The sequence below is a fragment of the Panthera tigris genome, chromosome A3, assembly GCF_018350195.1.
Source record: "Panthera tigris isolate Pti1 chromosome A3, P.tigris_Pti1_mat1.1, whole genome shotgun sequence".
Lineage (NCBI taxonomy): Eukaryota > Metazoa > Chordata > Mammalia > Carnivora > Felidae > Panthera > Panthera tigris.
Window position 1 is genome coordinate 131,609,022 of NC_056662.1, and position 10,043 is coordinate 131,619,064.

Here is a 10,043-nt window from a genome sequence, read left to right on the forward strand (position 1 = left end):
GATGCCGGTCCAGGAGGAGTGGCGTGCCGGCACAAGAATGCTGTGTGGAAACGGAGAGAAGCGTGATTGGTGCGGGAGGGTGACGGGGGGGAGCAGCAGACAGGCCCCCCCCCCCCCCCCCGGCCCAAGCACGGGAGCCCGGGAACGTCGCGACGCTAAGATTAACACCATCAAATCTGTTTCCAGCCCCTCCACCCCGTGGTGTGCGTGCTTGTATACAGTAAAAGCAGTTCGTGTTTGTTGTAGAAAATAAAAATACAAAGTCCCTCTTTCTCAGAAACTATTAATGAAATATCTCAGTTTTAGGGAGAAAAGGCAGGGAGTAAGTGGGCCCCCAAGATCAGCTAACAGACTATACAGTATCCCAGTCACCAGTGATGAAGCCTGAACCGGGGGCAGCGAGAACCGGGCCGACTTCGAGCCACGTCACTCACAGACGGTCTAAGAATGAGAAAGGAAAATGGGCGTATGCCACGGTGTCGTTCCGTCACTAATTTAATGGCAAAGGAGAAAGGAGTAGTCGGGTGATGTTGAACCGTGTGGCAGTGTTACCACTGAGATACGGAATACGGAATGAAAACCGGGTTTCAGGCTGAAAGTACTGAGCTGGGTATCCGCACGTCAAGTGCGCGGTGCCCAGGTGTCCTCTGGGTAATGTTCAGCAGACAGAGGGAAATGGGGGGGGGGGGCGGCGAGACACAGGGCTGAGATCCCAGCTTTTACCGTGAGATCGAGACCGCGGTCGCGGCATGAGGAAGACCAACGTGTAGAGTGCGGGAGGGTGACGAATGGAGCCCCTTGGGAGCAACAGGGGTTTTCTCTTGAGTCCACGAGAAAAACCATCCACCTCTCTTTAGAAAAATGCAACTGCAAGCAAAATGCTGCATGTAAATTTAGAGATGGCACCGAACACACCGATAGCCGAGGGCGAAGAATTCCAATTCGGAGGACAGGCTAAGGGGAAGGTGGGTAGTAAAAATTACCGAGTAGTTTTCAGAAACGGAGGAGGAAAAGCGGAGAGAGCCGAGCGGGGAGGGTGTGGCGCGAGTGTCAGATGGGGCCGGAGGCCCGCGAGCCGGAGGTTTAAAAGGCCGTTAGGACGATGTCTTGCTGGGACTCGTTTCTGAGGCATCAGCCCAGATGTCTGATTGCGGTTGATTGATGAATGAATGGAGATAATAAATATTGTGAACAGTGCATATGGATGATTCTTCCAAGAAGTTTGGCAGAAAAAGGAAGGAGTCCAAGCCAATAACTCGATGGGAAAGGTTTTTTAGGCTCGAGGGACAGAATGTGTTAGTAGGCGGCGGGGGGGATTGACTGGCAAGCACACAGTGACCCAGGAGACGTAAGTAAATTGACAGAGCTGAATTCAGTGAGCAGTCAGGAGGAAGCGGCCAGGGCACGGGTTAAGGAGACAGCCTCAGAAAGGACAGGGGGTCCCTCCTCAAAGACCCGAGGGGAGGCTGGCGGGATGGGTGGCAACAGTCAGGTTTGTAGCTAGAAAGTGGGGGCGTTCGTGCTGCCGGCCCCGGGCCGGGGTCTGGGCGCACCACGCTTTGGTGATCAGGGCGGTAGGGTCTCGGGGAGGCTCTGGAGGGGGGGTGCTGGGAGGCGCTGGAAGGGGGGACGGGGAGCCTGCAGGGGGGAGCTCCTAGAGCACAGCTTCCTCACCCCCTCCCCTCGGGGGAATACATATCCCCTGCCAGGCGGCCCTTCGGTAGGAAAGAAAGTGTTCTTTGAAGCACCCGGCCTGTGGTCTGCCTTGGAAATTCAAAGGTTTCAAAGACATTTCCTGCCTTGGAGGAATTCACCTTGTTCACCAGGTGCTTTTAGTAGCTCTTGGGAAGCCGCTTATCACACCTACGATTTTGTCCACTTTGTGGACGGACCCTCCAGCTCATTTCCCTCACTGGTCGTGGATGAGAGCGGAAGGCACGCGCTCTCCTTTCAATACAAGCATTTTTTAAATCTGATTTTGAAAGTGATTTCATTCCAAAGTTGCACTTGGTAAAAAGAATCTTACTCAAGTTGATAGGCACTCAGGTGATACATAAGCACATTTTCATTGTGATACTTAAAAAGAGTGTAGACTAAAAGGCGAATCTCCCTCCCGGAGGTGACTGCTGTCACTCACGCGTGGTCAGTGTTAGCTTTTTCCTGGACGGGAATGGGCCCTGCTGTAATCATATGGCGGTTGGACTTCTCACTTCATGCAGCAGGAAGTCTTGAAAATGTTTCTCTGTAAGTACGCGTAGGCCTACCTAGAGCTGCGTCAGTCTTTCATAAGGCGGATGGGCCATCACCTGGGTCACGTTCCCGGATTCGGGATGGTTGGCTTGTTCCTTGCTCCTCTTCCCTTTTCCATGGTGATAAATATATACACACGTGCCGGAATTCCTTTAGAGGCTGTATGACCTAGTCATGGAACTTGCTGGATCAAAAGGGGTATGCGATAGATACGGCCATATTGCCCTCAAGAAAGGCCTTGAGCTCTTTGCTCCTTACCAGAGTGCCTATTGCCACGCACTTGCGACAACAGTGGACGTTAGGAATCTTTTTAAAGTTGAACGAAGCTGATGGATGAGGTATCCAGACACCCTGGTTACTTCAGTTCACATCTGCGAAGATAGGGGCCTCGAAGGAGCACCTGCAGACAGAGAGCATCAGACCGTTTTCAACCACCCATACGGTCTCTGTGAGTGTCTGTCAGAGTCATTTGTTCTGAACAGAGTACGTAACGTCTGCCATTTATCTGTAGATTCCACTTCTCCACTGCCGCCCTATTCCCTTTGGTGTAGACTGTGGAGGAATGAGTCCTTTGTTTTGAGTTAACTCCTCTCAGTGCTGTACTAACACAACGTGCCTCCACACAAAGTGATTTTTAAAAACTCAGTTGAGGTGCATTAGTTCTGGGGCATACAATAAATATCTGATCTGATGTTTCCCCTTGTACTTTGTGCCCCCCCCCCCTTTTTTTTTAAAGATCGCCTTGCTGAGAATTCTGGTTCTTCCCCTCATCGCCCTGTCTGTCCTGTGCTAAGTAATTTCTTTCTTTCAACCTTTAAAAGCCCACATCTGTCTTCCTCACCAGTCCCCACACATTGGGGGGGGGGGGGTGGAGGGAGGCTGTTCAGCTTGTGACAGTGAACTTTTTTTTCCTGAAATTCTTAACCTTACTTATTGGTGACACATGGTGTGGCCCTGTGCATTTTGTTCTGTTATAGTAGATGGTTTTCAGGTGTCTGTCTGCTTCTTGAATCGTCTCTGACTGAATTCATTCTCAAGGCGCTGGCTTAGGGATGGCTGGTTAGAACCACGTACCGTAAACCGACTTTCAAAGGGAGGGCAGGGGCGCTTGCTTTAATGTAGAAATCTGCACGCTCAGTGCCTGTGTCTGATCTTGTGCCACGGCTCATTCTAAAACTCCGCTTGTCTTTCCAAGCAGCCCAGACAGAACAAGTTTTTACAAGTGCACATTGAAAGTACATTGAGAGGAAACCAGGATTTATAGACCCTCTCATGGAGGAAATAAGGTCATTCTTAAAAGAGTAGTAATTGCCCACAATTTACTTGAAAAGTCACTTTCTGCCCAAATTAGCGTTTTCCGTGTGCCACCCTGTCTCCAAGGCTCCGGAGCTATTCAGAAGCCCCGAAAGGAAAGAACAGAAAACGGCACGAACAGGCCGAGGAATGTGCTTAGGCCAACATCACTCCCATCCACGCTGGAGTCCGTGTATGCTTCACGTCGGGATTCTTGTTAAAAAAAAAAAAAGTAAACTAGATCTTAGCTCCGTTCCGTTTGTCATGTGGAAGCTTGTCATTTAGGAGACCCAGTGGACACGTTTCCTACCCAAAACTTTACAAATCGGGTCTGGTGTGGCACACTCCTGGAAACCAGAACTTCTCAAATTGGAATCCTGGCTTTTAGACTTGAGTCCTTGTGTGGCCTGGGGCGACCAGTGAGCTCCTCGCCTCCCTTCTCGCCATCTATAAAGGATACATACTTGTGTCTCAGGGATGTTGAAAGGATTAATTAGTTCGTCTGTAAAGCGCTTTGAAGATGAAAAGTACTTTAAAAGTGCTTCTTAATAACATTATTGCTTAGAAAAGAGTGCCACTTTTATGCCAACCACTTCACGTCTCAAATTATGTAAAGAAGACCTGTTTCGTACATCACTACCAGTCGTAAATTGGAGATAAATCTCTCGTGGTGTGCACATCAAACGTTTCCTTCAGAATTTCAAAGGAGCCTCACTTTATCTCACGGGGCGTTTCGGAGCAGTGTTCTGCCCAGTCATTAGTGATGAAGATCGTATTTCAGGAAAAAGAAAACCCTGCACCCGGTTCAGCCGTCTTCCAATTCAGTCAGGTCGTTCAGTATTAACTTGAAAGGGAAGTGCGGTTACTTTTTTCGAGGCGGGAATAGAAGAGAGAACCACGTTCTTTCCTTCTTTCTTCCTCTGCTCCCCGCACCCGTTTCCATCACAGGCACCTGAGGGTGTTGCTGCTTTGCCGTTTCTCCAGGCGTTAGAGCTAATATTAAAACTTACGGGAAGTTTTTGTCTTTAAGCCTAACGCAGTTTTTTCCCCTCCGAACCAAGTTGACAAAAAGGGCCGGTGTTGTGATTTTCTAATAAAACGTTACAGCAACATGCAATGAAGCGTTACGTGTGCAAAATACAAATGGAACGTCTTGATCGTAAAGCCGGGGCCCAGCGATGTTAATTATGCAGATGACAGAGAATTACGGGGCACAGCCAACCGTAACGGGGGCAGGAAGTACAGAAAGAGACTCTAGAAAAGTTTGGAATATATGATCGAGAAATGAAACAAAGTTTACATTTGGGGTAAAGTGCTTCGGGAAGAGTATTTCAAGTAAGAAATTGGAAGGAAAAGTCACCTGGAGAAATAGCAGTGAGTGAGTGGACTGAACCGGATAGAATTTGCCCTCGTCTGTGGTCAGACCGGTTCGTGGTTCGGGTTGTTCATGCGACGGGTGGTGAGTGTAGTCCAGGGAGCTAAGAGCGAGCGAAGGAAAAATCAGAATTCGAGTGGCCCTTCTCCAAGCCTTGATCTGAAGACTTGATCCGTGTGTTCGCTCCCTCGACGAGGTGGGTGAAACGCTCTCCTACCTTGTGCGTGCTTTAAATACGACACGCTTCGGAAGCATACGTGCCGCTGACCATTACAGGAAATTACAGACTTCAGAAATAGTGCTCCTTGGATCTTGGCTTCAGAAATGTGATTTAGTAAGATAAGCGGCGATCATTGAAAATCTGTTTGGAACCACCACTTAAAATACTAAGTTCGTGGCCGTTTGGGCAGCTGTTGTTTTTACCGCGTATCTACTGGGTGTGAGCAAAGGCTGAGCGCCCCTAATTCTTCCCGCGGTTGTGTTAAATGAGTGCCATTTTCTGCCTTTACCACAAGGGTAAAGGATTTTCTCCATGTGAGCAGTGCTCATTAAAACTGGTTTCAAATGCTAAATCAAAACGTAATGCTAATTAACGTATCATTCTCTTAAATTTCCCACAGTAAAACGCTTGAAGATCGGTTGAAACTTGAGGCAAAAAATGGCACGTTGAGTATATCAGACACCACAGTTGGCAGCAAACAGTTGACGTTCACGTTAAAGAGGGTAAGTTTTTAGTGTTACGTTTTTTCATTCAAGAAAGGAAACTAGGCTTCCAGTAGAGCTGTGTGTGTGTGTGTGTGTGTGTGTCTGACCTCAGAACTGCCCTCCCAGGCTTTTCCCCTCGGAGGAACCGTGTTCCCGCTCTAGGACTTCTCCCGCAGCCACAGCCCCTCCTGGGTTCCTGGGTTCGGGGCAGGCACACAGCTTGGCCGAGGCAGAGGCAGGCGGGTCCCGGGGTCCCCGGGGGGACAGGGCAGCAGTGTGGTGTCTGGGTCACTGGGCTCATTCTGGTCTCTGGTCCCTGGTCCCTGGTTTCCCTGTAAAGGGAAAGTCCTGACTGTCTGGGGCTTACACAGTTCGTGCGAAAATGAAAATAGGATGGCTCTGAAATTATGACTATGATTGTTATTACTATTTTTTTTTTTTTTTTGGCTAAAAACAAAAGCACTAAGAAAGACCTAAAATGGCCCCATGGTTGAGTCAAGCAGAGGCTGTGAAACTCTTTTGGGGGATGCATCAATTAATATTTGATTTATGCCAGTTGTATAATTTGAGAAACCAAATTTTAACTTATTAAATCTCATTTTTACTTAGGAATAAATAGGGATCTGTGTAGGTTTTAATAGAAATCTCTGTCTCTACTAGGTGTGTGATATATTTAGGTAAAATCTCAAGTTTTCCCAAGACTTATATATATGCTTTAAAAAAAATTTTTTTTTTTAACGTTTATTCATTTTTGAGAGACAGAGAGCATGAGCAGGGAAGGGGCAGAGGGAGGGGACACAGAATCCGAAGCAGGCTCCGGGCTCCGAGTTGTCAGCACAGAACCCGACGCGGAGCTCGAACCCACAAACCGTTGAGATCGTGAGCTGAGCCCAAGTCGAACGCTCAACCGACTGAGCCACCCAGGCGCCCCATTTTTTTTTTAAAGTAAACTCTGCCCACAATGTGGGGCTCGACCTCACGACCCCACGATCAAGAGTCACGTGCTCTACCAGCTGAGCCAGCGCGGCGCCCCTCATGTATACTTTCTAATATGTGAATAGAATGGAAGGGGAAAGTTCATGCTTTCATATTATTTAAAATTGTATAGTGGCAAAAGTAGGATTAGGTCCCAAATCCAGTTTTCGAATTTCCTGTACCGTAGTTCCTCCCTCATCAGATCCTTGGCGAGGCTGCCCCGGGTGGTCTCGCCTGCGCCCGTGTCCCCCCTTTCGTTGGGCCAGCCTGCTGGTGACTGTGGGAGAGCAGCCGGGGCAGGACCCGAGATGGAGAAGGAAAGGAAAACGTGGAGATGAGCTACTTGGCCCATAGATCGTAAGGGGCCGGTCACGTGGTGTGGACGTCTTCCAGGACGGCCTTTCAGAGAGAGGCTGGTGCGGGTCCCTTTCTGGATGGGGCTCCGTCTGCGGGACAGTCGTGGCTGCTTACAGACTCCTCAGGAGGCTCCTGCCTTGGTGGGGAAGGCCTGGCAGGGCCCCGCGCAGTGTGCGGCTGGAGAGGGCGGGGTGCTCCCGGAAGGGTGCTCCCGGAAGGGTGCTCTTCCGCCAAAGCCGTAGGGAAACGCCTGGGGCGGACGTCCGTGTTGAGGCTGCAGAAACGCACCTAACTCACACGCTCCAGTGCACACCTGTTTACCTTTACTTGGTTCATCATTTCCCGAAATTGTTTGGATGAGACACTTTGGGGGATTCTTCTTAACATGAAGAAACAAAATATTAGATGCCCAGTGTTGACTGACTCTTCAGGGGTCCTGATCCTGTTACCTGGTGTGCCGGTAGGCGGGTTCCCTCGGGTTTTCTGAGCTTACCGTTAACAAGTGCATCTCAGATATCCGCTCTGGGGTGTGTGCCCGGGATACACAGAACAACACAGATGTGGTCCTCGCCTCTCCAGTTCTCAGTCTGTCGAGAGAAGCACACCCCCATCATTGTGGTGGTGGCGGGGACCCCGGCGGAAGACAGAAGTGCGGTGAGAGGGTCCGCCGGGGCCTGACCTACACACGGGGGCCGGGGAGGGCAAGCGATGCGCAGGGTGAGAGCCCCGAGGGGCCAGGCGGGGCTCCAGGCTCAGGGTACCACCGAGGCAGAGTTCTTGCCTGAGGAGGGAGGCAGTCGGGCATGCTCGAGGGTGCGGACGAGGGCCCGCGTGTGTAAAACGGGATCCCGGGAGGAGTGGCGCCGGATCTAGCCGGAAGCACAGGGGGCCTGGTCCTGCGGAGCCTTGTGAGTGGGCCGTGGGTTTCTCCTCGGACCTAAGTGGAACCGTGGAAAGCCGTTGACAGGTATTAGCAGAAAACTGACCGTTTGTATTTCTAGAAACTGAGTGTGGCTGTTTTCCGAGGAGTAGTGGGCCGAGGGGGCCCGGAGCAGAGGCACGGTGGGCGCGGAGGAGCTCGGGACACATGGGACAGGAGCGTGCGGCAGGATCGATTTGGAATGGGCTCTGGGGAAACAGCGGTAATCAGAAAGAGAACTCAGGGACTCATTCGGAGCCCCCGTCTCGGAGGTTCCCAGAGCAGGGGCCTCGACGCTTCGGGTCGTCTCTGCTTCCCCACCACTCGCCCACCTCTCAGCTCCGGTCGGGAAGTACTGAGTCGTACCAGCTGGGGGTGAGGACAGAGACTTCCCCTGAGGAGCAGAACACAGAGGAGTGTTTTCGGGGCGGAGAGCAACACGGGCCACCGTCAGGCAAGCCTCGTAGGTGTCTGTGAGGCGGCGCTTTTCAACTCGGAAAAATTAGGTCCCGGCAGCGCTTTCTCGGTTTCCCTTTTGTGCAGTCCCACCAGCTGAGACTATCTTCTGAGCTTTGCATTCAAGAGCTGGTACTGTCGGGCCCGTCAGATGCGATTTGGGAACCACACGGCTCTTCCCTCCACTGCGGATTCTGCGTCGAGGAAGCGCCGCTGAAAGCAGTGGGCCTCCCCGGGGGCCGGGGCGCCTTCGGCGCGGTCGGCCTGCTCGGCCCGCCAGGAGCTCGCAGGCCACTCGTCCGCCCAGCCTTTCTTTGTCGGTGGTTAACGGTAGCAAATCTCTGGCTTCCGAGGGGAGTTTGACTCTTGGGAAACAGCCGGAAAATCTTGGAACCAGTTCTGGCGGATGATACTTAACCGTGGGTGGGTTGAAATACACCGTTAGTGCCTGTGAGTATTGTTTCGTTTTGGGTTTGGGGCCACGTAAATACGTGTTCTTGGCTTACGAGTAGGGCAGCATTGTGGGGGCAGAGTCCAGGGGCCAGACCATGTGCCCCGGGGTCCCGGGGGCAGCCTTTCCAGAGCCCCCGCAGCGGGGCCGTGGCTGTGTATTGGGGTTTTCCTTCCTTCTCTCTCACTTCTCTTCCTCCTTCAGTCTGAACAGCAGAAGAAGCAGCAAGAGGCTGAGAAACTGCACCGACAGGAAAGGAAGACGCTGCGTCGCTCAGCCGGTCACCTGAAGTCAAGACACAGACGGGGACGGCCATTTCACTGAATCCGGGAATGACCCTACGCGTGGTGCGGAAGGAGCGCCCGGACCGCTCGCCCTCGGGGCGCGTTGCAGGCGGGGGAGCGCGCTCCGGAGGTTCCCGTGATCCCTTGGCGCCTCTGCAGGGTGAATGGCGGCCTGTCCCCGTGCTTCCGCGTCAGACTCCGCAGCCGCCCCCGCCCCCGCCGGTCAGTGCGTCGCCCCCAGGCTGCCCTCCGTAAGTCGTCGTCGTGGCCGCAGTCGGTCTTCCCCGGGTTTTCATCGGGTGGAGCAGGTGGTGGTTCTTCCACGTTGTGAAACGTGTGCCGCGAGATGGGAAGTCACCGTGGGCTGAAACTGCAGGCTCTTCGTGGTCCCGGGACTTTCCTCCCTGCAGCACCTGCCGCCCCTCACTGGTGACCCGCCCCGTCCCACCCGGCGCCCGGTGCCGGCCGGCTTCGCGGCCAGACGTTCGGACGCTGGTGGCTTGTACGTGTGTTAGTCTGGGACTTTTAAAAAAACATTCGTGCACCAAGAGAATATAACTTGGCGGTAACAACAACCTAAAACAGGAAATGGAAGCTACTGGTTATTCTTTTAACTGTTCACAAGAGTACAGATTTGTTTGTTTGTTTCTTAAGTGCAATTTGAGATAAACTGGCTGGAGAAAACATTTGTAAAAATAAATACTTTCATTTTAACAGCTTCTTTGAGACAGATCCGTTCTTTGAATTAATTTGAAAATTAAATTTGGTTTCCCTAGTTTTTCAGGTACTCGTGGGATTTTGGAAGCGTGTTTCTTTATGCACAGCTGGAACGGGGGCTCTTTGGCCCACAAATGACAGAATCTTTCTGAAAGTGCCGTGAGCACGAAGGTAAGGTGGAACGTGCTGAGGGCAGCAGGCTGCAGAGTGTGTAACTGGCCTCGGGGCCCCGGACTCAGCCCACTCTCCCCGCCTTCCTTT

General features: G+C 51.9%; 1 protein-coding gene across 1 annotated transcript in view; it reads left to right on the forward strand.

Moving 5' to 3' along the window:
- NOL10 (nucleolar protein 10) overlaps positions 1-9,774 on the forward strand; it is an 87,515-nt gene extending 77,741 nt beyond the window's left edge. Inside the window, 2 exon segments of the mRNA XM_042982505.1 lie at positions 5,539-5,641; positions 8,986-9,774. Coding sequence (XP_042838439.1) covers positions 5,539-5,641; positions 8,986-9,105 — 223 coding nt within the window. The 3' untranslated portion in view covers positions 9,106-9,774.
- Positions 9,775-10,043: the final 269 nt, after the last annotated feature.